Source organism: Euprymna scolopes, chromosome 42, assembly GCF_053919585.1.
Source record: "Euprymna scolopes isolate OS-2025 chromosome 42, ASM5391958v1, whole genome shotgun sequence".
In the NCBI taxonomy this organism is placed as follows: Eukaryota; Metazoa; Mollusca; class Cephalopoda; order Sepiida; family Sepiolidae; genus Euprymna; species Euprymna scolopes.
Window position 1 is genome coordinate 44232024 of NC_136523.1, and position 27840 is coordinate 44259863.

At 33.3% G+C, this 27840-nt stretch overlaps 2 protein-coding genes across 3 annotated transcripts in view; one reads left to right on the forward strand and one right to left on the reverse strand.

Annotated features, from left to right (window-relative positions):
- Positions 1-11932, reverse strand: part of LOC145267067 (RNA/RNP complex-1-interacting phosphatase-like) — a 95222-nt gene extending 83290 nt beyond the window's left edge. The window contains exon 1 of one of the 2 annotated variants that reach the window (XM_080123022.1): positions 11803-11932. In XM_080123022.1, the coding sequence (XP_079979148.1) occupies positions 11803-11822 (20 nt within the window). In that variant the 5' untranslated portion in view covers positions 11823-11932. The remainder of the gene's footprint in view (positions 1-11802) is intronic. The other variant, XM_080123023.1, reaches the window with a different exon arrangement.
- Positions 11933-12073: 141 nt separating this feature from the next.
- On the forward strand, positions 12074-25640 carry LOC145267066 (aldehyde dehydrogenase family 3 member B1-like). Its single transcript, XM_080123021.1, has 2 exons — positions 12074-13460; positions 25493-25640. Exons 1-2 carry the CDS (start codon positions 12074-12076, stop codon positions 25498-25500), a joined length of 1395 nt encoding a protein of 464 aa, XP_079979147.1. The 3' UTR covers positions 25501-25640.
- The last annotated feature ends 2200 nt before the right edge of the window (positions 25641-27840 follow it).

Here is a 27840-nt window from a genome sequence, read left to right on the forward strand (position 1 = left end):
CGGTGGACCAAACGCGCTGAAATAATTTTTTATTTCTGCTTTAAATTGCCCCCCTCCCCATTTTGGAGAGCCTGGCCCCCACACACATACACATTAAAAACGAAACTCATAAATAGTCATCCATCTGGTACTGGCCAGCCTCAGCATTAATAATATATTGAAATTTTCGTCACTGAAAAATAAGTTTTTTTTTTTTTTTTTGGTCTTCCGTAGTTTGCTTTTTATCAAGCACAAATGTAAACAGTAATCAAATCGACTCGAAATAACTGGTTGCCTATATGAATAAGTGGAATTATTTGAAATCCAGGTACTTATAATATTTTTGCATATTCTCATAGAAAATCACCCTAAATCTTAGTTAGACAAGAAATAAACAACTTAATTCTTTCAAAATCCTTTTTTTTTTCTTTTTTTTTTTTTTAACTATTTATATACCTTTTTTTGTGCAAAACAAAAAACGCCAATTGTTAACTTTTGCGGAAAATTTAACATTTAAAATTTAATTAAAAATAGAAAAAGTTTTACATTATTCTGCTTTCTATATGATAAAATTCAGGGTTTTATCTTTCTGGAAAAACAAAAGTTACTCAGAAATAATGGATTTTAATAAATGTAATTTCGTTTTAAAAAACAACAACTTGATTTTTCGGCCATTTTTGGCGGTGCCTAAATAAATGTTTTTGGTTTTCAAATGACGCACGCTTAGGTGTGTCAGAATTTTGGGGGAATTTTTGACACCCCTAACACAAAACTGCGAATAAAATATAGAAAAAACTCGTAATTTCTCTTTTTAAAGTGGGTTGTTTATTTTCTTTATGGATTATACTTCCAAAATAAACTATTAAAGTCGTTTAAAAAAATAGAAATATTATTTTTAAATTTTTTTTTAAAAACCAGTGTTTACAAAGTGTCTGCGCGTGTTCATGCAGCCATTTTGTTTACATAATGAAATCAATTGAATTTTACGAGTAAATATTTTTTCAATTTTTTCACTTTAAAAATCTATCAAAATTTTTCTAATGGTTCAATTTTTACAATATTTTCAGGTTCAATGTGAAATTTTATGCTCTTTCCAATAAATCGAATATAATATTCTAGACAAGGGTTTTTTTTTTTTTAAAAAACTCACCCTCCCCATTTTGAAATGTCTTTAATTGACATTTCAAAATGGGGAGGGTGAGTTTAAATAATTTTCTCACCTCAAATTTATATATCACAAATTGAAGAGAAAAGATCAATAAATAAAATAAGCTAATTTAAAACAACAAAAAAAAGAACAGTTATTTGCAAATTTACCTTTAAAGTCCAAAGTTTAAAACCTTTTTTTTAAAAACCATGTTGCATTTTTTTAAAGTGAAATTTTATTTTGCACAGAAAGTTTCGTTTAATTAAAATTATTTCTACTTCATTCAATATTTTCTTTTTAGATATTAAAAAAAATTCACTCCATAAAGAAACAAAATATATTAAATCAAAAACTCATGTACTTCTTTAAGAGAATAAAAAAAATAAGAAATCGCTCAACTATTTTTTTGTTATCGGTAAAAACTGATAAGTGAAATGGGACTATTTTTCACATACGGTGGCCCATATTTACTAACTTTTATTACAGCCAGCAATAGAAAGAGACATTAATTCTGTCGCTTACAGGCCACCATAGTTCATAACTCTAAGAAAGGGAGACAGTTATCTCCCCTTTTCACCATTTGAGACCAGCTGAAATCGCAATATTTTTTAATACTCGCTTAAAAAAGTATTTTATTTAAAAAGGACATGGAATATAAAATATAAATATGAATAAATTCTTAACAATGAAGAATGGAAGTACCCACTGATTAGTATTTTTTATAGGTAAGTGATTTTTTGGAATTTATATATACATATATTTTATCGAAGTAAGTTAAAATGCATTGATTTTCTTTAAATCTTTTTTAAAGATAACCGATTAAAAAAAACAAACAAATATTGCATAATTTGCTGTAAAACCTGTTATTTTTTTTAAATTTGGTCTTTGCTCCTTTAATTAAAAAAAAAAAAAAATCAGGGTTTGAATTACATTTTTCAAGTAGTTATAAGCTTTGAAAGATAGGTCAAATTATTTAATTTTTTATCACGCATTTTTAATGGCATTTTCTGTTTTTAATAATAAATACGTTTCGTGAAAAACTTTCCTGTTTTCATTAATTAAATCGAAACATTTCCAATTAAACAATTACAGATATGTTCTTTGATTTTCTTTATTTACATTTTTTCTTTTCCCATAGTTTTTTCCGGAAGTAATTAATATCTAGTTTAATTTTTTTGTTATTTATTCCCTACTTAGGCCATAGTTTAAAATACTGATTTCTCCCTCTGTTTCTAATCAACAGGTGCTCTAAATAAAATAGCGTCTCCATTTTTGGCGATAAACTGTAGAAGTACCAAATAGGGTACTAATCTATCCTATTACTAAAAAAAATTAAAAAGTCAATATTTAAATATTTATCGAGGGTGCTCATTTTCTAATGCAATGTTCTAGTAAATCGATCACCCATTTTAGAACCACTCAAAGTTTTTGAGCCAAATTTTGTTAATTCAGCCAATTTTAAGGAGTTTGGCAATTTTTAGTATTTCGCTTGAAATTTGCTCTTTTTTCGTCATTTTACATAAATATTTATGGCTATCTTCAAGTTTCGTCACCCCACATTTTAAATTAACAGGAAAATCTTTGGTATACTTACATGTGTGTGTGCGTGCACAAATTGATCCTCCATATTAGAACCACCGGATGAGAACACATACACCTCTTTTACATAAAGAATTTTTGGCACTTCTACAGAATTGGGACGAAATTTTCGGAAATCATACAACTGAATTTCACATGCAAACAATGGTATCTACGTATTCCTCATATTTTTAAGATGATTATATAAAAAAATTACGAAAACTGATAAGGTAGAAAATTATTTATTAAAGAAAATAAAAATAGAATTTGATGAAAACGATCATAAAACACAAGTTCAACAGGGAGGTAATTTTCCGTTTGAATTAAACAAAGATGGTGGCAATTTTTCACCCGTTAACACGATTAAAGTATTTTTTTTTTTAATAATTCAGTAATATTCAGGTAATTTCGACTGTATAATTTGGAAGCTAAGATTGTAATTTATTAGAATTGACAAAAAAGTCAGTTTAACAGTTGAAACCATTGTTTTTTTTTTTTTATCTGAAAACTTCATTTATCGATTATAAAATCTCGTCACAATAATGTAGAAGCACCAAATATTTCATTTATCAATCTAAGACAATAATTAATGATTTGTGTATAGTTCTCTCGGACTACAAGAACTTACACACTAGGGTAGGAAAGTAGGATTGAGAATCAGCACCCTCGAGGAGAGGCACTCTGACCTGCAAAAAGTGCTTGGGCAGCCCCGTCGTCATTCTCCAGGTAGGGCGCCTTAGGAGAATTAGCAATAAACTAACCCCTTCTCAAAGAGAGAAGGCAAAGCCTGGGAGGGTGGACTTCCTAGAACTGCAGAGAAACTAACACCCATCGCAAAATCAACAAGGAACAGGTCATTACAGGAATGATCTAATCTATGTTGATTTTGGGGGCCCGGGATGTGCGCTAGAGTACCAACTAAAGTCACCTTTACAAAAGTTATTTTTAGGGGTATTCGAGTCTGTATCGCATATCGTTTTCAATAGTCGCCATGTTTTGTTGTTTTCGCGCATGTGCATTCAATTTTTTGTGTTAGGTCAGAACAAGAAAAATGGCTTCAGTTTTGATACAGACTTAAAAATAAAAAAAAATACTGTTAGAAACTCACCCAATATATGTTACCGTGATATATATTGGGTGGGTTTCTAACAGTATTTTGTATAATTTTGTTTTTTTTTAAGTTATCAAAACTTTAAATATTTAGGTGTCAACTCACGGCCATTTTTCTTGTTCTTACCTAACGCCCAACACTTTTTATTTTAGACTGAATAAACATTTTAAAGTGAGTAAAACCAGTAAAAGATGGAACGTATACACTATTGGACCTGTGCGCTGAAATAACATTTAGAAAGCCATTTTTAAGATGGGGAGGGTGTTTTGTAAATATTCTGTACTGTGTCAGAAAGTTGAAAATTACATCATGTCTTCCATTGTATTATTTTGGCCCAAATCAGATTGATTTTTTTTCTCTGCAAAGCGTTGCGCTTTCGCAGGCTTTTTGTATTTTGCGCGTTTCCTTTTCAGTTTCAGTGAAGAACCTGGAGTAGACCGATGGGCGAATCTGTTCCAGTCACATCAAGTAGCCGAATCCTAAAAGAAGGACGCTTGAAACTCGACTTCACGCAGGAGGCATGGAGCCTCCAACCTTCATCTCTTTGAGACAGTTTATCTTATGCCTAAATAGTTCGGCACATTACCATAAGTCCGCTAGAGACTTTGAAACAATTTATTCCATACCTAACTATAGGCAAATCTCGATTAAGTCCATTAAGAGACTTTGATTGGTATGAATTACCGCACTAACATTTTCATGAACTTCTGCACTATGCTATCAGTGCAAATATTGGAGCCTTTACATCAGATGGCATCTTATCGACTCCTCCTCCTCCGACTGCAAACTCATATCTTCAAAGACAGAGTGAACCAGTAAATAGTTCCTGTTGAAGAATCACAAGGTTAACAGTTTTGTTTACAGAGGCAAAAGATAGGCATTAATTTTTTGCAATAAAAAAACGCATAAGAAATCTTTCTAACCGTTTTTTATTCCTTGAACAGTGGCAAAACAAGGCAATCACAGCAAAGGCCTACTTTTAAAATTCAATCCAAGTTTTATGGATCCTCAGTTGCAAAAAAGGAATGCCCAGCTTTTGCCGCTGTAAACAGCGAGCTGTTAACAACCTCGTAAGGTAATAATCTTTGATTCTTCAACAGGAACTGGAAGCAGGTTCATAGTCTTTGAAGATATGAGTTTGCAGTCATACAAGGAGTCGATAAGATGCCATCTGATGTAAAGGCTCCAATATTTGCACTGATAGCATAGTGCAGAAGTCCATGAAAATGTTAGTACGGTAATTCATACCAATAAAAGTCTCTTAATGGAGATGTGCCTATATTTAGGCATGAAATAAATTGTTCCAAGTCTCTAATAATCCAAGTCTCTAATAATCCAAGTCTCTAATAGTCCAAGTCTCTAATAATCCAAGTCTCTAATAGTCCGTAAGTCAGTTAGAAACTTGGAACAATTTAACTATTTAGGAATAAGATAAACTGTCTCAAAGAGATGAAAGTTGGAGGCTCCATGCCTCCTGCGAGGAGTGAATTTCAATCGTCCTTCTTCTAGGATTCGGTTGCTTGAGGTGACGAACAGATTCCACACATCCGTCCAGTTCAGGTTCTTCACTGAAACTGAAAAGCAAACACACAAAATACAAAAAGCCTGCAAAAGCGCAACGCTTCGCAGCGAATATAATCAGCCAATCTGATTGGTTCAAAATAATACAATGGGGTTGGGGGGTGATATAATTATCAAATTTCTAACAACTGTCACCTAAGAATTTAATTTAAAAAAAAAAAAAAAAAAAATACCAGAAAACTTGAATTTAACTTGAAAATACTATTTAAAAAATAGTGCATAAGCGCCTAAAAACTTTTGCAGATAGGTAGAAGAGATGCGAAAAAGTGGCCAGAAATTCAAATACGTTAACGAACATGTTAGCAAAGGCAAGATAACTTATTTTCCTACAATTCTGGAAAAGTTGACGTTTTTACACACTTTAAAACATTTAATCGGTTCAAAAAGCACAATGTCCAGCGATAGGTGCGAACAAGAAAAATGGCGGCGAGCTGACACTTAAATCTGTGATAGTAACTTAAAAATAAAAAATTTACGAATTACTGAATTTAATTTTAAATTTATACGTTAATTTTGTTTAAATTGTTAGGCGAAAGTAAAAAATGGTTATAAAATGCCCTCCCATTGTTATATTAAGAAAATGGGTTTCTAAAGAATAACGTTATTATTTCGGCACGGTCTGATTTTGCATAATCAATTTAAGGTAAATTTTTAACCTGGTTTCCACCATAACATTTTCTTTTAAAAAGACGGTTTGAACAGATTTTCAGGTATGCTAAAAACGAATATCTCAGTTTTCCGCAAATAAGTAGTTTTCCAGATATTGAGCAATGTAATTGCAATGCTTATACACTTGTTACCGTGCTATTTGTTTTTAAATATTATTTTTTAGTTTAATTCAAGTTTTACAATATCATTTTTATTTAATTGTTAAGTGAAAGTACAGAATAATTACAAAACACCCTATCTCCAATGTTAAGAATAGCTTTCTAAATAACGTTATTATTTCAGCTTGGTAACAAAAGTGCATAAGTACCGTCATTTCGTATATTATTGCCGGTGGCTATCTTGGTACGCGCACTCTTGCATCTCTGAGAAAATAACTTGCGGAGTATGCGGTTTTGTGGTTGTTGTAAAAATGGAACGGAAATTTAAATTCTGTTTTAAATTTAGTACATTTTTACATTACGTACATCGTTCGCATTCGACATGTCAACTTTCATAGGTTTTCGGGTATGCTGACAAGGTTGGGGGTGTCTATTCCAAAAGCCGTTCTTAACGTGGGGAGGATGGGCTGTTTATTTGTTTTAAGTATACCCGAAAACCTACAAACATTGACATTTCCAATGTAAACGGGGAGTTGGACTTGTGTAAAAAAAAAAAAAAAAAAAATGTCAAAAATCAAATATATAACAAATAAATGTTATCGAAGGCAAGATAAGTTACTCTCCTACCTATCTGGAAAAGTTTTTAGTGGTTTTACTTACTTTAAAACGTTTAATTGTTGCCGTGAGTGAGTTTCTAACAGTATTGTGTATGATTTTTTAGTTTTAACTCATTTTCAAAACTTCACATATTTAGGGATTGTGTGTCAGCGTAATTGTGCCGTATTATATATATCACAAATAAATGTTACCAAAGGCAAGATAAGTTACTCTTCTACCTATCTGGAAAAGTTTTTAGTGGTTTTACTCACTTTAAAGCGTGTAATCGGTTCGAAAATCAGTGTTTGTCGATATATTTGAAAAATAAAAATGGCGGCATGCTCGCTGTTGAACACCGTAAGTTTGGGAAAATGAGTTCAAACAAACAACTTATACAAAATACTGTTAGAAATCCACCAAATATGTGTCCGCCTATGTCACAGTAACATATATTGAGTGAGTATTTTGTATAGTTTTTTTGTTTAAACTAGTTTTCCCCAACTTACCGTGTTTAACAGCGAGCATGCCGCCATTTGTATTTTCAAATACATCGGTAAACACTATGTTTTTGGAGCCGAATAAACACGTTACATTAAATAAAAACACTAAAAAAATTATCCAGTTAGGTAGAAAAGTAACTTCTCTTGCCTTTGATATATTTGTTTTTGGACAACGTTTTCCAATCTATATATATTTCGTTTAAAAATTAAATTATTAGTTTTTGTTAATAAAATTTTTATAATATATCTATATAAAGCTGAATGTCTGTGTGTGTCTGGTCACGAATAGGCTCCTATGTGGTTGACTAGTTTAAAAAACTGATTACATATAATGATAGAAGATGTATGGAGACACAGGAAGGGGTATGTTTGATCTGGCAAGACGGTGGTTCATTAAAATTGTGGGGTCTGCGTTCGCGCCTGGTCCACAAAGTATGGAGATAAAAAATTTAAAAATTAAAAAAACGTTTACAAGTGTTTTTGATATAGATGTACATAATACTTTGATAAGTATGTTTTAACTTAAATAGGGATGGTATAATAAAATTGTGGGGTCTGCGTTCGCACCTGGCCTCCATAGAATGGAAATAGGCACAAACTTTAATAAAGACTTTTCATATCTATCTGCGTAAGTATACTTTGATAATTATGTTTCAGTTTGAAGAAATATGGTATAATAAAATTATGGGGTGTTCGTTCGCGCCTGACCTCCATCGAATGGAAATATGTCACAAAGTTTAACAAGGTTTTTTTAATATAGATCCACAGAATATTGTGATAAGTGTTTCAGTGTGAACAGGTATGGTATAATAAATCATGGGGGTTATCTATTTTATTTTTACTTTCATCATATTTTGCTTTGGTTTTGATACCCCCAAATTCAACCTAAATTTACACCCCCTCTTTTTCATAACCTATCATACTTTCATAAATGAGAGTCAATTTTCTGTAGACTGTTTTTGAACCTAGTCAACGACGGGTACTTTTGCTAGTATTATATAAAATCTTTCATTTTTTATATATATATAAAAAGTACGATTGTTGAAGGTTATCCTTTCGATTACTTTCGTTTTTGGGGGCACAAAAAAAAAAAAAAGGTTAAAAAAGGAACGAAATTTAAATTTCCGTTTCATTTTTACAACCGTAAAACAGCATTTTCCGCAAGTTTTATTCGAAAACCTTTAAAAAAAACTTTTTAAAATGAAAATGTTAAGGTGGAAACTAGGTAAAAATTTACCCAATTTACGTTAAAATTTATAAGCCTATGCGAAAGTGATTCCCCATTTTAGTTTCGAATATTTTTTTTTTTCGCATTTACTTTTTATTGACAAAATTCAGTAATATTTATTGGATGGATCGACATCCGATGACCTTTTTTGGCTAGGATCAAAGTGTAGTATCTGTTCTGATGCTACACTTCGCCTTTTCTGGTCTCGATCAGTGGAGAAGTCCTAAATTGAGGCAATTTTTGTTTTTGTTCCTATCCAGAGAGCCCATTTTTGGGGAGCTGAATTTCCCTACATTAAAAACCGACCTTGTCTCTAACTCTGCCCTCGTGGGGAGGCATGTAAATAGGAACATTTGTTGGATGGGTTTCTACCAGTATTCTGTTTGATTTTCAAGCCATTGAGATTTCAAAGATGTAGATGTCACACAGCGGTCATCTTTCTCGTTCTCATGTAACGTACGACACTTGTTTTTCGAAACGAATAAACATTTTTAACGTAAAAACACTAAAAACTTATCCAGCCTTTACTAATATTTGTGGTACTTGTACAGTTTTATCAAGGCATTAAAAAATGAAAATATCGAAAGGTTATATTGTACGTATTCGCTATGGAATGAAGTTCTCCGAAAAAAAAAAATTCACTTAATTTCATCAAGTATGTTCGAACATGTTTTCCCACACATATACACACCCACATGTATGCACGCGCGCATATACACATCCTCATACGCACGCACGCGCACACACACACCCGAGCTGTGACCTCACTTCCTTTAAAGTGAAAGCCAGACATGTGCACCCAGAACACTGACCCCAGTATAAAAGTCAACAAAACCTGTCAACTTCCTCTTTTGCGTCTGGACCAGCGTTCGACCTGTTTAGTCGACGAACTGACCGCATGTTCTAACGTCACTCTCCCTGCTACTGTAATGTGGGGCAAGCGCAAGCACACTTAATACGCTTTCCCTCTCCATGAATTGGATTGACTTACTCTCTATATCTCCCCTTCGCTTTGGCCCATCGACACAGACGTGTGCGACGTTCTACTGAGTTTAACCCTTTCTTTCTACAGACGGCTTGCCACTTCGCGTTTCTCTATTGTATTCCCCCTTTCCTTCTACGCGCGTAGTTGTCAACGGCTGAATGCAGTCGTGCACACCCAAGACTTTCATTTCTCAACAGAAAATAAACGACATGTTTATTTTATTCCAGCATTTGAGTTCCTTGTTTTCTTCATTCAATTCGTTTCATTATTTTTTCTTGTAGCGAGTTAGGGTATTTTATATCCTGGTCCGGAACAATTTATTTTTTTTACAGTGAAAAACATTTTGTTAGGATATCAAACAAATGATACTCATGTTTCGATTTTTAGAAAAGCTAGTATTAAGGATGGGGAGGGAGTGTCGGCGCTTTAAATTGAGTTGTCTCCCCGTGGCGTGTTAAAAAATTCAAAGATGGCTACCTTCAACGAACTTATCAACACGTGCTTTTTCCGCCGTAAAAAAAACAAAAAAAACTACTCGATCAAATTAAGTGAAATTTTTTTTTCGGAGATCTTTAATCGAAAACGGATAAGTATAGCCTTTTTTCGATATTTTTATTTTTTAATGTCTTGATTAAACTGCACAAGTACCATATTTGTTACAATTGCTTTTAAACGACTTTTTCGTACGTCTGTCTATTGTAAAACAAACCCAGTTTTATTTATTTTTTTTTTTTTGAGTGGTCAATATGCGCTAGAGTACCAACTAAAAACTTTTTAAAAAGTTGATTATTAGGGACTGTTTTGAAGGAATATCACATTTAAAAATTTCAACAACAAGTAGTTTCCACTATATTAAGTCCTTTATTAACCAATGTACTCCCTATTGTTTTCACTGGTCGCCGTGTTGGTTTTTACACGTGCATAAAGAAAAAAAAATGGCGGCCATTGAAAACAGGGAATACATTGGTTAATGTCATGAAAACTACTTGGCGACAATTTTAAATGTTACATTCGTTCAAAACAAGGCCGAATGCCCCTAATAATCAAATTAACCCATTCATTTTTTTACCGCCAAGTTTTTCAGACTATTTATATGTAATCGCCTAAAAACAGTAGAATCTCTGTGCGTGTTGCTGGGGGAGTAGCATAAGGTGTGCAGTGCAGTGGCTGCAGTGCAGTGCACTCAGTGGTAGAATTTTACAAAAAAAATAAATAAATAAAATAAAGGCAATTATTTCAATATGGAATCTTTCGAAAGTGTTAGTTTCCAAATTTTATCAACTACTTTGTTGAATGCATGTGTTTACTTCAGTTTTGTGACGATCGTTCTGCTTCACGATGAATGCCCTGAAAAAGTGCTTTCTGGTTAATGTTTTGTTTTCTAGTTACAAGATATTTCGTTATTCTGGAAAAAAACCCAGCGAAGTTAGTTTTCTTTTAGGAATATTTCATTATATAAAATAGACGATGTATGTAGTCTATTAATTCTATTTCCTAATCTTTCCAACTTCTGGCTGATGTAATCACCATATTTATCATCAGTCCAAGTACTTATATATATAAGTAATTGGACTTAAATATATAATATATTAAATCGAAAACTGAATTTACATTAAAACGTCAGGTACATTCATGATACTTTGTAATTCAAGCCAAAACTTTTTTTTAATGTCACCTTAAAAGGATTCATTCAAACATCAATTTTGAAGGTACTCATGATGCAGAGAGTGATCCGTGTTGAAATAATAACGTTATTATTTAAAAAGCCATTCTTAACATGGGGGAAGGGACGGTGTTTTGTACCTATTCTGTACTTTAACCTTATAATTGAATAAAAAAACAAAAACATATAAAATTTTAATTAAACGTGGAAACACGATTTTAAAAATAGCGCGGATCTCTGCACTCTGCATTAGCACCATTTCGAATTTCGCACGAGCACAATTACAACGTGGTGATTTAAAATAAACTCATTCGCCATACGAAAGCAATTTTGTAGCCTTTGAGCTGTCATTTAAAAAGTAAATTCTAAAGAGAGACAAATTATCAGAAAAAATAAAAGGTGGTGATGGTGCTAATGCAGAGTGATCCGCGCTATTTTTTAAATCGTATTTCCACGTTTAATTAAAGTTTTATATGTTTTTTTATTCCATTGTAAGGTTAAAGTACAGAATAGGTACAAAACAGCCTCCCCTCCTCATGTTAAGAATGGCTTTTTAAATAATAACCTTATTATTTCAGCACAGATCACTCTCTGCACGAGTGCACGAGTACCTAAAAAGTGAATAATACGCGAAAATAACTACGAAGAAAAAAAGAAAAACGTTACCTGTCAGGGACGGGAGACATCTTCAAAATGTTAACCGGAACTATTTTTGTTTTTGCGCATGTCAATTAGAAATCAGCTGACATTCCGGAAATGGTTGACCAGAAGTGGCTTTTGCGCATGACAATTAGATATCAGCTGTTGAAAAGCGGAAGTTCTTATTTGTATATAAAAAGTAAAAGTCCATATTAATTGGACTCATTGTTTTGTTTTTTTTTACGCATCGCTTTTCCTGCCCACGTAGAAAACTGAAAGAATTGAGTGAACAAAGAAAATGTCTTTTACATCCATGATATCTTCCCTCCGGCATTCGTTTAAGTCGGGAATCACAAAAACAGCAGAATGGAGACGTAAACAGCTCATGGGCATGTTAAAACTCATAGATGAAAACACCGAGGACATTGTTGGCGCTCTAAAAAACGACCTCAGCAAGTCCGAGTTTGAGAGCTTCCTCTTCGAAATCGACATAACTCGTAACGATATCGTCAACCACTTGAACAACCTCACCGAATGGATGCGACCAACGTCCGTGAAAAAGGGTCTGTTTTTTACCCTGGATACCTGCCAGATCAAACCCGAACCTTTGGGTGTCGTCCTTATTATCGGACCCTGGAACTACCCGTTTCATTTAATGTTAATGCCTTTGATAGGGGCCGTTTCTGCCGGCAACTGTGTCTTACTGAAACCCTCCGAGCTAGCCCCTTCTACCGGGGACTTGATTAATAAGCTAATCCCCAAGTATTTGGACGAAGAGTGTGTTAAAGTCGCACTTGGGGGCGTAGAAGAAACTACGCAAATTCTAAAAGAACGCTTCGACCATATCATGTATACTGGGAGTCCAAATGTCGGAAAAATTGTTATGGCAGCCGCTGCGAAGCACCTTACACCTGTCACTCTAGAACTTGGAGGTAAAAACCCCGTATATGTGGATAAAAACTGCAATATACAAACCGTGGCGAACAGACTTATGTGGGCGAAGTGTGCTAATGCCGGCCAGACATGTATCGCACCGGATTACGTGATGTGTACTGCTGAAATTCAAGCCCCTCTTGTGGAGGCAATGAAGGCTAGCGTGACCAAGTTCTACGGCGAGGACGTGGCCAAATGTGATACTTACGGACGGATAATCAATGATAGACACTTTAAAAGGGTCCGGTCCTTGTTGAAGGACCAAAGTCCGGCATTTGGAGGCGAAACTGACGAGGAAGACAAGTTCATAGCGCCGACCGTCCTGACTGATGTAAAAAAAACCGACCTCATCATGGAGGAAGAGATATTCGGCCCCATCCTACCTATATTACCAGTGGAGAACGTCGACGAGGTCATCAGTTATGTTAACGAGCGAGAGAAACCTTTGGCAGTGTACGTCTTTTCAAACGACAAGAAAGTCGTGGAAAGGTTTCTTGCCGAGACGAGCAGTGGTGGGGTCTGCGTGAACGACTGCATCCTGCACGTTGCCCTGGAAACTCTCCCCTTTGGAGGGGTCGGAAATAGCGGCATGGGGAACTACCACGGAAAGTTCAGCTTCGACACCTTCTCTCACAAGAAGGCCGTCATGTGGAAGAGCCTTGGATTGGAATCCCTCAACGACCTTCGTTACCCTCCGTTCACGGCCAAAAATCTCAACTGGATTCGGATGTTGACGAAGAAATCTTTTAAACGTGGGTCGCTTTTTGTGTTCTCCCTGTTCAGTTTAGGGATATTCGGTTTTGTAGCGTCCATTTATCTCTTAAGGAACCCCGGCGTTCAAATGCTGAAATCGGAGTTTTAAGCTACTTCACATGTTAACTCCTATTTCAGTCACGTAAATTGAAATTGGGCGAGATCGTTTTAATGGTCTAGTCACACCCTTTTGGTGCCTTTAATTTTCTGGTACTTATGCACTTTTGTTACGGTGCTGAAACGGCTTTTTCTTTAGAAAGCCATTAACATGGAAGGGTGTTTACTTCCACTTAACAATTTGATAAAATATCGTAAAATTTAAATTTAACTAAAAAATACTATTTTGAAAAATAGCGCGGTATTATAAGTGCATAAGCAATTTACGTATTGCTGACAGTTTAATGAATTTTTTTCTCTTTAAATTTAAATTAAAATTTCGATTTCCGATTCCTATTTTGTTAAGATGTCATAATTGCCCTTACCACTAAACAAATGTTTGGGTGGCAATACAATGTTTTTGTTCAGAAGTCAACCTTTAAAAAGACCAATACAGAAAAATCTTCATGTACGTACCCGTCACGGAACGAAAACGTCATATTCCAAAAATCACATAAGTAGTTTAAACTAAGAAAATCACATTTAAAAAAAAAAAAAAAAAAAATGGCGATATTGTTTTGGCCTACCATGTTTAATCAACGGAGACAACTGTTTGAATTACTGAGATTTTAAAATAATGGATTTTAAAGTAATGTATTATGAATCGTTAAAACTTGAGTGCTTATTTACAATAGCGTGTCGTCCTCAGGGTTGTCAGATCATATTTGAAGCCAAATCTTTAAAAAGAAATGGTTTGTATTGCTGTAATGCTGTACAGATTCGAAAAACTGTCGGAAAACAAATGTTATCGAAGGCAAGATAAGTTAATTTTCTACCTAACTGGATGTTTTCAGTGTTTTTATTTAATGTAACCTATTTATTCAGCTCGAAAGTGTTTACCGATGTATTAGAAAATTTAAAATGACGCCCGACTCTCTTGACACGGTAAGTTTTGGAAAAGGAGTTAAATGCAAAATACTGTTAAAACCCACCGAATATATCAGCCGATGTCACGGTAACATATATTGAGCGAGTTTATGACTGTATTTTGTCCTTTTTTTTTTAAACTCCTTTTCTCAAACTTACCGTGTCAAAGAAAGTTGGGCGCCATTTTTAATTTTCCAATACATCGTTAAACTTTTTTTTTTCCGAGCAGAATAAACATGTTACATTAAATAAAAACACTAAAAACGTATCCAGTTAGGTAGAAAAGTAACTTATCTTGCCTTTGATAACATTTGTAATATATTTATTTTTGACAACTTTTTCGAATCTGTAGTACAGTAAAACAAACCCAAAATAATATAATACCCCTTCCTGGCAAAGTTAATAATTGTAACCAAATGTTCAAACAAAAGCAAATTTTACATTTAAATTGTAAATATACATATTGTTTTTCATTGTGCTACTTGGCCTTTTGGTCAAGATCAAAGTGTAGTATCTGTTCAGATGCTGCACTTCCATTTCTTCTCTTTCGGTGGAGAAATCCTTCACGACTGAGACAATTTTTATTTTTGTACCTTTTCTCCACGTTAAAAAACGATCCTGGTGTCTCTGTCCCGTGGGGAGGCATAGTAAATAGGTACTATATTTTTCCGATGTCGTTTTCATTGCGACGTTTCATGTATATAAGATTTTATAACTTTCCTTACTAAATTGTGGTTTAAGTTTCAAAGTAATCCCCAAATTCATTTTACTTTTAATTTACGTGACTAAAATAGGATTAACTTGATATTGGATGCAAAGTATATTGCGACATCCTGAAATATGGTCATTTTTATGACCAAAGATGTAGAAGTGATTTAGCTCCCTAAATGGCTGTCAAGTTTTAATTCCCCCCCCCCCCGTGGTGGCTGAGCAAATTAATTCAGTATCTTGATTTCCTCCAGATTTTCTTCCAAAAACTAATTGTAATTCAAATATTTTAAAGTGTGTAAATATATTACACACTAGCAAATCATTCGGCATTGCCTGGTTGTAAAATATGCTGAAATATATTTTAAACTATGTAAATGTCGTATTATAGAGCCAATTCTCTAATATATTGTACCCAATATAGTAGTGATTTAAAAAAAAAAAAAAAAAAAAAAAAAAAAAAAAAGCTGACTTCATTGCCATCAGGTAGAATCGAAACCAAAACATTTATCTAGCGGTATTCACTTCTAAGGACAGATGGATATCAGAACTTTAAAAATTAAATGTATACTTGCCAATGCGTGGAGGATACAAATTAAGTCGACTTATGCCTGCTCAGTTCCAAATGTTCACCTTTTAACCTCTTAGCTATTTTTCCTGCTAAAAACCAAATGGAATTTCTTCCACAGGACCAAATACCCTGTATATCAAGTTTCAAGTCTGTGGACCAAAAATTAAGTTTGATAGACCGCTCCGTGCACAGACAAGCTCACTTATATATCATGAGTAAATAAATATTTACCAAAGATATAAATCCCCCCCCCTCCAAATCTTACGATTGATCTTGTTTTGTTGCCATTTGGAAAATCGGACAAGACTAGTCGATAAAATTTGGCAGTTATTTGGGTAATCGCTTCAATATAACTAAAACTTAATCGGTAAGCAAAATTTTATATATGTATTTGAAAATTCATACTTCCCCTACGTAAATATCTCATGAAAGTTAACATTAAAAATTGGTCGGCGCATCGGAATAGACCACACTTATTTTTTACTAGCGGTTGGTCCACGCCACGGCCTTGCCCGATCGTAAAATATGCTTAAATGTTTTAATTCAAGATTTAATTTTTTTGACTATTATGCGTTTGTTTTTTACAATCCAGAGGTACAAAAAAGTTGTCGAAATATATCCAATAAATCTTATCAAAGGCAAGATAAAACTGGATAAGATTTTAGTGTTTTTATTCCATGTAAAATGTTTATTCAGTTTGAAAATCAGTTTATCGATATATTTGAAAAACACAAATGGCATTGAGGTCTCTGAACACATTAATCTCAGCCACTTTTATCCTTGAGTGGCTTTTTGCCTTGATAAATGGTGATTCGTTAGTGTAAAAAAGCACCATTTTATTTAAGGTCCCCAAAATGGCTGCTATAGACCTTTTTTTTAATTGCTCAGATTTTATTCAATTTAAAAAAAAAAAAATTCCTTACTAATTTAGAAAAATCTTTCTTTACTGCTAACCCGGACTTAGGGTTAGTTGGGTTAATGAAGGGCTTAGTTTTCTATTATGTTTGCAAAGCTAAAAAAAATACAGGACCGATCTAATAACTAGGCATGTTATTTGGCTTAGGTGCCCTAAAGTGAAATTGGGCGAATAAACTGTGCGGTCTCTATTCCAAAACTGAAGTTCTAAGGATATTTGCAGTATATTTTATTACTCTGCATCTTATTTCTCTTGTTTCAGAAATAGCATCAATGGCGTTCACGAACTCTTCCGTTTAAGTCCCATAAACTCTAGTGGGACACTAACCAAGTTTGGGTGGCATTACAATGTTTTTTGGTTTTTCTTTTTTTTTGGGGGGGGGGGATACAGAATAGTTAACTGTCAAATTCATAAGCAAAGTCATTTAAAGCGGACACAAAATTAAATTCTCTACCGACCTGTAGACTTTTAACATGCTAACTTATTTCAGAATTTAACTTTATAGGATGCAAGTCAGGAGGTCACACACCTATAGGATGTGTTTTCAAATTCATGACGTAGTCACCAAGTTTCTAGAATCGATTTTCGGGAGTGTATTGTAGTGGGACCATTAAAGGTAAATTTAATGGGGTTGTCAATCAATAGAAAGGGTTGCCAACTTGCATCCTATTATGAAAAAATAAAATTTAAAAAAATTTCAGAAAGACAACTCGACAAAACATGAAATTAGTTAGAAATATTAATTCAAATTGTTCCAACAAGAGTGTTTTCTTGGGTTGAATGTTCATGAAGGATTAGTGAAGTAAGGATTTTGTGAGAATGGCACGAGGCTTGAAAATTTATTTTTTTTTTTATAGGATGCCACACAAAGGCTTAGTCCCTGTGGCTATTTTTGAAACGGTCCAGAAATCATTAGTGTGTGTTTTCGTATAAGAACAGTAGTTTGAAATAAGAATGTTCAAAATGAGACTGTCCCCGTTAAATGTGAATTTCCAAGATGGGTATTGATTCGCTTGCAGCCCACATAAAAACCATGATAGGTGTTTAAACGTCTTCTGAAGGCGGAGTTTCCGCAACACGTGATGCACTTGATAAATCTGCAGAGAAACTGACTCTTCTGTGGCATTCTTGGTGATGCTGTTTTACGTCTAAATAGACGGAGTCCGGCGTATGTGACAACCATGAACAGTGGTGATGGTTACTTATGGAACTGTTTTGTGGACCATTTAAATTTTGGTGGGTTAATCTTTATATACAGGCTTTCTTGAATGTTCCAGCCTGTTTATCGTATTTATATGTGAGGGAGCGTAACATAGGTCTGTTTTTTCTTTTTTTTTTTTTGTGTGGTGGTCACATTCGTCATGTACCTACGCATTTTTTAAATGCATGGGTGTTTCACAGTGGTGATCATTGTGAAATGGTCCTGCTTGGCATTTATTCTGGCCGAGCATAAGTTGCTACAACTTCGATGCAAGCTCAAAAAACGAACATTGTGGCTAAGAGTATTGCTTAACTTTGCCAAACTTAAATACTTTAGTGTGGGTTTTGTTGGAGGGGGGGGTTACCACTCGGACTTGGGGTTAGTAATAGGACAAGTTTGCTCTTTTCAGCGTAGTTAATTGAAATTTTAGTTTTGACACTAAATAGAATTATGAAGAAAATTTAGTTTCTATGTGATAATAAAAAAAAAATAAAAAAAATACAGGGCGGTAGAAAATTCCACTTTACTGAATTTGCTGTAAATTAAATTTAGTTTTCGATTGTTAACTATTCTGGACTATTTTTATATTTTTTTGTCCATTCTTCATCAGTAGATTCAAATTTATTTTACAAATATTAAAAGAATTCACAACGAAATAAACTTGATTATAATTTACTCTAAAATAAACTTATGGGATCTGAGTTTTTTTTGTTTTTTTTCTCTCTCTCCGAATTGGAGTCCAGAATAGTTAACACTCAGTAATTCGTATCTTCATCCCCCTCTAAAAACAAATGTATATCGGACACATTAAAATTAACTTTTAACGCTTAAAACTCTTTCTGTCACTCTTATAAAATCTGTTTTGAAATACAGGTCTTAGCTGCTATTAAGATATAGGGTGCTTGTCAAGATGCAGTCGACAGATCGATTTTTTTGTAAAAATGTTTTTAGAACAATATCATGTACCTAATTGTCATGCCGAAAATAGTAATATATCCAAAAATTACGAAAACGAGTAGAAGTTCATTTCTAGTTGAAAGTAATTTTTATGGAAAATTTGAGTAAAACCGCATCTTTCTCAGATATTATAAAGTAGGCAGTAGGAGGCTAAACGCAGGGGACATAACTCTGAAAGGAATATTTTCGATTACTTGTCATGACTGCAATAATTGTATACTTTTTTTTTTTTTTTTTTACTGAAAGCAACATAGCAGTTCTATTCGATGAATTTTCGAAATATTTGAATATATTACTACTTTCGACTTAACAATTAAGTATGTAATATTGTTTTTGCTTAAAACTATATATTTATAAAAATAGATTTGTCAACTGTAACTTAACAAGTACCAAATATAGTGTCCTAAGAAAAATTTCTAGAAAGTGAGTGTTTATACAGATATTAAACCTTAACTAGTTCTTGTTTCTCCACAAGGTCGGGCTTTAAGGAGTAATCTGAATTGAAAACAAAACTGCCTCTGTCTAAAACTTCTTCATAGACCGAGGACAGAATAGACTAAGTGTAGTTTAATTAGTTAGGAAGGAACTTCATTCTAATGCGTTTTATGACTTAATTTTCTTTAAATCAGTTATTGGATGTTAACTATTCTGGACTTTTAATGAAAATTGAATACATGATCTATTTCAGATTTCATGGAATTTATTTAATTTTTATTTTTTTTTTGAAAATCTTCAGGAACTGCAGTAAATGATTCAAATTTCATGTTATTATACAAACTTATGATGTAAAGTAATATTTCAAATTTTACTTAAAGCTATCTAGTATATTAAAGATGTTCAAATTGCAATTTTTCAGAATTGGCTATCATTTGAATGTTTCTTTTGAAGTTAAAAAATTTTTTTTTTACAAATAATTGAATTTTCTACTTTTTAATGTAGAAATAAACATATTTGGAAATGTAGTATTGTTAACAGTGCAAAAATAAGGATATGCAACAAATAACTTTACTTTTTCTACCTGTATAATTTTAAAGTTTGGAAAAAAAAATGTAAGATTTCTCTAGATTTATAGTCACTTTGACTTGGCCAAACACGAGTTAAAAAATTATCAATTTATCTTTTATGCCTGAAATTAACAACCATCCTTGAAAAAATAACTTCTGTTTTGCTAAGTGATGATACCAAATTCAAAATAAAATCTTAGTTTCTGCATATTTTTTGGCATGTTGTAACAGTTGTTTATTCCCACTTTATTTTATTATTACATCATTGCTTTATTTTCTCTGAAATTCTATTTTTTCTTTTCCTTTTTGATAGAATTAAAGTGGCAAGGTTAAAGGTTGGGGGGGGGGTTAAACTCTCTCCGAAAAGCTTAAACCTAAACCAAAGATTAAGTTTTAAATGTAAGTAACATAATCCCATGAGAGAACACTTCTTAGCCTACAGGTCAAGATCAAAGTGTAGTATTTGTTCTGATACTGCACTTCAATTTTTTGTTCTCAGTAAGTGAAATCCTTCACAACTGAGACAATTTAAATTTTTTGTTCCTTTTGTCCACGCTAAAAAACCGTCCTGATGTCTAACTCTGCACTTGCGAGGAGGCAAACTAAATAGGAACTTTTCTCGAATAGCGCCCACTCCTTAGTGTTTGTCCCCCCCCCTCGAGTCAAAAACTAGGACATTGTTTGTTTTTGTCCCCCCCCCCTCTCTCGAGTCAAAAACTAGGGCATTGGTCTTGTGATGGTTTATCCCAGAAACTACACATTGACATGATTGACTTACACCACAGCCACCGAGAGTAAGAAGGCCTGTTATCTGAAAAATGTCTGCAGGCAATATAGGTAAGATTTGTCAGACTGTCAATACTATAGGAGGGCATTTGAAAAAGAGCAATAAAACATTTTTAAAAAGAAAAAGGAACACAGTTATATTAATATTGAAACTGAACTTTATTTAATATAAAATATAAATATTATTTATGTAAAATTAATTTTAAAGCAATATACAATTTAATACTGATAAAACTGAATTATGAATTTAGGGAACAAACAATTAAAGAAACACTAAACACATATTTTTTGGCCTTCAGAACAAGATCAGTGTATGTTTTAATGCTACACTTTACCTTTTCTGTTCTCAGTTGGAGAAATCTTTTATGACTGAGATTATTTTTGTTACTATCCAGAGTGCCCCTTATTGGGAAGCTGGATCTTGCCCACACAAGATTGTTGAAATATTTAAATAATTATTACTTTAAATACAGAAATATTTAAAGTTTTGGTTTTCTGTTCTGTCCATTCCCCCCCCCCCATGTTTTTCATCAAAATGTGTAGCGTATTAGTTGTCTCACAGGCTATCATTGGTGATTGCTCACTGGCAGTAACTTGCAGTGTTTTCTGAAGACCAAATGACAAGTCTCCCCAGATTTCCAGTGTTCTCCACCTCTTGACCACTTGTGCAGATGATTGCATGTTATTGCAACAGCCGTTGTCACTGATTTCTTGTTGGCATTGACCATTGGTGTTTCTTGGGGTTTGGGTGACGAAATGCCTCCCCAAGGTACCAGATTTGAACTGCACACTTCCATTGAAGATTAGGTTTGTACTCACACCTATCTTTCCATCCTCCCTGACCATTCACGGTCCTGGATATGACCTAAAATTATATGATGGTGAGGCCCCACCTTGTGGGCCTTGGAGAGTGTGGAGCCACCCTTTAATTGCCATTGCTCCCAGGTCCACTCTGACCCGGAATGGTAGTACCTGTTAGTCCCAACTATAGGTTAAATAGAATCTGACTTTAAAAAAATATATATACTCCATTAAAAATCGTTCCTCAAAATAACTAGATTCGACATTAAATAACCTGAAAAAGGTTGATATGCCGGAAAACAAAAACCAACCAACCCTGACCGAGGCCGCCGAGCCCTGACCCTTCACAACTAGTTGGTGTGGTGCCATTTGATGTCATCTACATTAGTTTTTTTTATTACTATTATGATAATATGGGTGCTTGTGCAGTGTACGCATGTATTTTAAATATTTCCAAGTTAAATGAAATTTTGGGTTTGTATTACTGTACACATAGATTTGAAAAAGTGGTCAAAAATCAAATATATACCAAATGTTATCAAAGGCAAGATAAGTTACTATTCTACCTATCTGAAAAGGTTGTTAGTGGTTTTACTCACTTTAAAACATGTAATTGCTTTGAAAATCAATGTTTATTGATATATTTTATTTGTTATATATTTGTTTTTTGACAACTTTTTCGAATCTGTATATTAAAACAAACCCATGTAAATTATTTACAGTTAAAATGTTATAAAAAAAAAAAAAACTTGAAGTTTTAAATTTATTTCAAAGAAATAAATTACGCCTGGTGCTAAAATATTGAAAATTCACCGATCATAAAAAAAAAAAACTGCAGTGAAAAATGCAAATTTTAAAATATTTGGAATACTCAGTGAAAAGTGTTCTTTATTAAAAGAACAGACTGAAAAATATAAATTTTTTTTTTTTTTTTTTGCAGTAAAAAAAATAAATAAATGAAATATTTTACTTTCTCTGATAGAAATTAGATTAAAAAACTAGTTCACTTACTATATTTTAATTAAAATTATCCCAATGCGCAATTATAATAATTATCCAAATGGAGAATTGTTCTTTCTCTTTAGAACATAATGGACAATCGGTAACACATATTGGTAGCCATGGACAATCGGTAGCCATATTTTTTCATGCCTGTTAGCATGACCACGTGGTTGAATACCGGAAGCTGTCTATACCTACAAGTTAATCAGGAAGTGACGTTACGTTGTCATGTGCATCGGCCTTCTTTACTCTCAGTAGCCATGCTTACACACGTTTCGAATGATAGCAGTTTTTATTTTTACACGATTACTTGTTAACACCTTGAAAAAATACTTGGAGTTATTTTAACATCTAAAACTCCACGATTAGCAAAGAACATTTTGCTTCCTCTATGTACCTGAAATCAAATCGAACTTCTATGAACGGTTTCTTTTCACAAGTACTTTCCACTTGTGGAACACATTACCATGGAAATGTTTCTCTGCAGCCTAAAACATGGTCGTTTAAAGTCCAATGTGAACAAATATCTTAGTCCTAGGAATTAATCTGTCAGTCCTTAACTGTTATAACCTATATCCTTGAATGGTTTTGGCCTTGATAAGTGGTTATCCCTGATAAAAATCTGATCAGTCTCCAATTTTTACATAAAATGATCATCCAACTTACCCTGTCCCCTTCCTTCGCTGTAAAGTTAGTAATTTTCTTTTTTTTGTAAGACACTTTAGTGGTGTTTGAAAAAGTGGTTAGACATCTGGTTAGGATCAAAATGTAGTACCTGTTTGTTTCCAGGCATTATCTCCTTAGAATAAGGAGTAGGCTCATTATCTGCCTAACTTATTTGTGAGTGTTGGTACAGTTCCCCCCCCCCCCCGACAAAGGATGGATTGGACTAATTCTCTCTTGTTTGGTCGCACTTTAATCAATAACTACTCCTTGGATTTTTAAAAATTTTGCGCAAACATAAGTAATGGTGAAAGTAAATTTGTCAGAACAGATTTTCCGGGATAACTCTGGTTGCCCCACCCCTCCCCAGGGGGAATTATAGGGGTAAAACTGCCCCCAAATCATTCATTCATCTGTTTGTTCACACTTCTCGATAACCATACCATAGATTTTTTTTTTTCTTTCTGAAATTTTGCACAAACATTAATCATGATGAAAGTAAATTCTTCCTTTAGAAGGGGACCCCCGCATGCTTGGTTTGTTTGAGAATTGACTTAATGAAAATTTTTGCTAATAAATGCAGACATTTCATGACTGAACAAACTGATTTTATGTATTCAGTCACAATGGGGTGGTAGTTATAAATCTTAATTGTATATCCTAATTTATAGTCAAAGCAAGACACCAGATTTATAATGGTTTCAAAGAATATAGACCTTTTCAATCACAAATAGCTATGGCTTATAGTACCTACTTTAAAAACCCGATGGAATGAGGAAACTTATATATATTTGAACTAATGCAATTTTTATTTTTCATTTCTATTTAACTAGCCCGGGTGTTTGGAGGCGTGTTGAGAAAAAAAAAAAATAAGTGCTGGCAGGCAGGCTCGAACCCGTACCGCGAAGGAGGAAAAGAATGTGAAAAAACATGACGTCTTTACCGTTGCCTCCATCACCAAACCAGAAGTGAAGGTTTAAATTAAGGCTAGTCAATCGAAAAGAGGGGATGACTTTCGAAAATATCGGCAAAAAAGCCACCCCTCCCTGTAGAAGTGTCCAGTTGAGGGTGAAGGAATTAATGTTTTTTAGCTAATTTTTTGATATTTGTCATCCAAAGGGTCGAGCTTCAAAACGATACTGATCTCGTGAAAATCTGTTGCCTGCAAAAGTTTTAGGCAGACATACAAACATACATACATTTAAACAGGTGAGATTTATATTATAGATAACTAAAAATATTACTGTTTGCATAATCAGTGATGGTTGGATGAACTTTTGACTTTGTTTACTTTTATCTGAACTCCACATTCGCATTTCTGCTTTGAAGATAAGATTTGTTTATTGGGAACTACGTAAATTTGTTTCCTATGCAGATGTGTTTTTAACAATTGTAAACCAGGTGATAGCTATATTAATTTTATTGGTTAATTATTTTAATAACTTAAAAACTTTCTAAAATTTAAATAGTTCAAAACCAGTTGATTAATCTATGCCAGACAATGAATCCAGAAGGATTAGAAAGTACTCAAACTTGCAACAAATATGGCAATTACCTCGGCCAATTCTTACCAGAAGTGAAAACCGTTAATCTAAGTTGGAAAGGATAAAGAATTTAATAGACCGAAAAAGCCCGTTTTATTTAATGAAGTATACTCAAGAGAAAGTGTCTACTTTGACCGGGTGTAAAATACGCTTAATATTTTAATTTGTCCAGATTTCATACATATTATTATAGTCGTAATTTCAAAAGTAAAAAAAATTTAGGTACCGCAACTGGAGACATTACCACTGTACCAACGTTACACTAGTATAAACTGATTTAAAAATAAAGAGGAATGTACAAAATGTTGTAAGATTTTTTTTTCGATTGACCCATTTTTGACCCCCTTAAAAACAATTTTAACTGGCTCAAGACCCATAAAAGAACTGCCTGTAAAAAATCCAATCATTTGCTCTGCAACTTTTAGTTTCAGAGGAAATACTTTGAAAGTATGAAGACACAGCCGTTATATATATATGTGCACACACACACAACTACATATTCAAGTTTCAATTGTAGCTTTAGTAAGCAATGATCTAAAGGCAAAACTTAGAACAGATTTTTTTTTTTTTTAACTTCAGGAAATTAAAGCTCTGACAATTTTCTAGTTAATGTTTGTATTAAAACTTAGATGGCTCTGTTATTGAGTATAAGATTCAGGTTTTACCTCGTGAATACAAACTGAATCTGGATTACTGAGCTATATATAAAATAATCTCTAGCTAAATAATAGCCCATGAGTTACAGAATGTCTCTTCAAGAATATACATTGAACACAGAACTGCAGTAGGTTTTCATAAACCTTGAATCTGAAACCTTTCTGAATTTTGATGTTTTTTTTTTTGTTTTTTTTCTAGTTATCTAATTTCAGATGGATTCCAATTAATACCGGGACCAATAGATTGGTATGGAAATGAAACTAACAACTGCTGGACTATATCTATATAATATATATATATATATATATATATGCATATTGTTTTTTAATTGAAATCTTTAACAATGCTTCACCTCTCATTTTTTTTTTCTTTTTGTTGAGTTTACTGAATCAAAATTTTAAACTAATATAAAACTGGAACGCACCATTTTTTTTTTTCTCCTTCCACTTGGATTGCGATTCTTTGAGGGACACGGGAAATCCAATTTGGTTTACAAGGATGAATGGACCATGAATACTTACCTTGAACTTTAATTATGTATGTAGCAATTGAAAGGTTATAAAATCACTTTCATGTTGGCATGAAGTAAAGATTGAATATGAGTAGGGCATGTGAGTTCTCTACTTTTAAGAGGACTTTTTTTTTTTTTAACTGGTCCTACCAGATTAGGTTGTCTGAAGACATTGGCTTCCGGAGACGAAATGTGCCTAATATTGATGCTTTTTTGTTTTTCTATTTCATTTCTCCCAAAACAAAAACCCACCTTTTCCTCTTGCTCTTTCTATCTCCCTGACTTCCTGACTGGTTTCCTAACTTAAAATGTACCAAACATTAATACTGTAACCCTTTTCCCTCTTCCATTTCAAAACTAATGTTCTGCAGGTCAGGAACAAAAACGATAAAATCCACTATAAAACAAACTAAACATTACAAACTGACGATTTGAAGATACAAAGAGCTTGAAGAATAAAAACTTTCTACGAAATAACTAGATTTGTCATTAAATAACTCGAGGGTTGATATGCTGTACAACCAAACAATTTTTCTTCTTCCTAGATGTATAGTATCCCATACATGCGAGTTTTCCCCACTATTTTTAAAATTTTCTTTTTTTTTTTTGTAGAGAAAATACTAATCTCTTTATCACTAGGTTTACTATCTTTTATGTGAATTCGGAGCCCCCCCCACACACACACGTTTAATGTTACACTTGCCTTTCTTCCTCCTGGCAAAAGATTTTTTTTTTTTTCTTTTTTTTTTTTTTTATGTAGATTTCTTTCCATTTGTCGACCTTAATTGAAACTGGTATTGAAAAGTTTTTTTTGCATTACCCTCTTCATGCACAGCAGGGCCATGGGCTCTGCAGGTTTGTTAATTTCTCTTTCAGCTCCCACCTCCTATGCCATCTCTGTATTAATGATTACTTAAAATGGCTTGATTATTAAAAAAAAAAAATCATGAAACTTAGAAACTCCAGAGACTTTAAGGATTTAAAATTATAGATTAGGAATTAATTACTGGCTTGAAGTAAAGGTAGAAGTCCAGTATTATGGTTCATTTGTCCTATTAAACCAAAGTATTTTGTGTCCCTCTCAATATTAAGCCGGATTTGAATTTAAAGAAATAATCAATTTTATACTAATTTTGTTAATTTTTCTTTTTGTTGTTGACAAAAAAAAAAAAAAATTGGATGGACTTTTTATTCGCCATTTATTTTCTATATAAAACCCTGAAAAATTGATTTTTTTTATTTTATTTATTTTATTTTATTTATTATTTTATTTATTTATTTTTTTTTTTTTTTGTGAAAAAGATACGTAAGTGCATGACAACCTGAGGAAGCACATTCAAGGTGTGGCTGAAAGGTGTTCTGTGATCGAAGGCGTTCAAAAGTAAATGTGTTCTGGATCGTTGAATAACAGCTATTTAAGTGTGATAAATGGATTTATATATATATATATATATATATATATATACACACACACACACACAAATCCACTACCCAGTTGACCACCCACACATGCCCCCACTGCAATAATGTCTGTGGGTCAAGGATCGGCCTCCACAGCCATCTGAGGACCCACAAATGACCAGACCTAATCTCATCAACAAAACAATCATACTAATCACGAGTGATTGCCGAATAAATATAATATATATAGGATAATTAGTTATCAAATTCCTCTTGTATTAAAAACCAGAGTAATGAAAAATCTAATGTACATACCTTTGACAAAACGAAAATTACAAGGTGTCTTTAATAAGTTTTCAGACTTACATGGGAACTCTTATTGGTAGTACAAAAATGAAACTCTAGTACCCTTTGAAGTAATCTCCTCTGGTTGCAGTGCACTTGTTGTACTGTTCCATCAACTTCTGGTAGGCTCCATGTGTGAGCATGTCAATGACCCTTGTCGCAGCCTCCTTTATCTCAATTGATTCATAACGACAGCCTCTAAGGTTTTCCTTAAGCTTAGGGAATAACCAAAAGTTACAAGGAGCAAGGTCGGGACTATAGGGAGGGTAAGATGATCTTGATGCCCATC

What these genes read in the sequence shown, in the direction of transcription:
- LOC145267066 (XM_080123021.1), top strand. Translation starts at nt 12,074, where the DNA reads ATGTCTTTTACATCCATGATATCTTCCCTCCGGCATTCGTTTAAGTCG.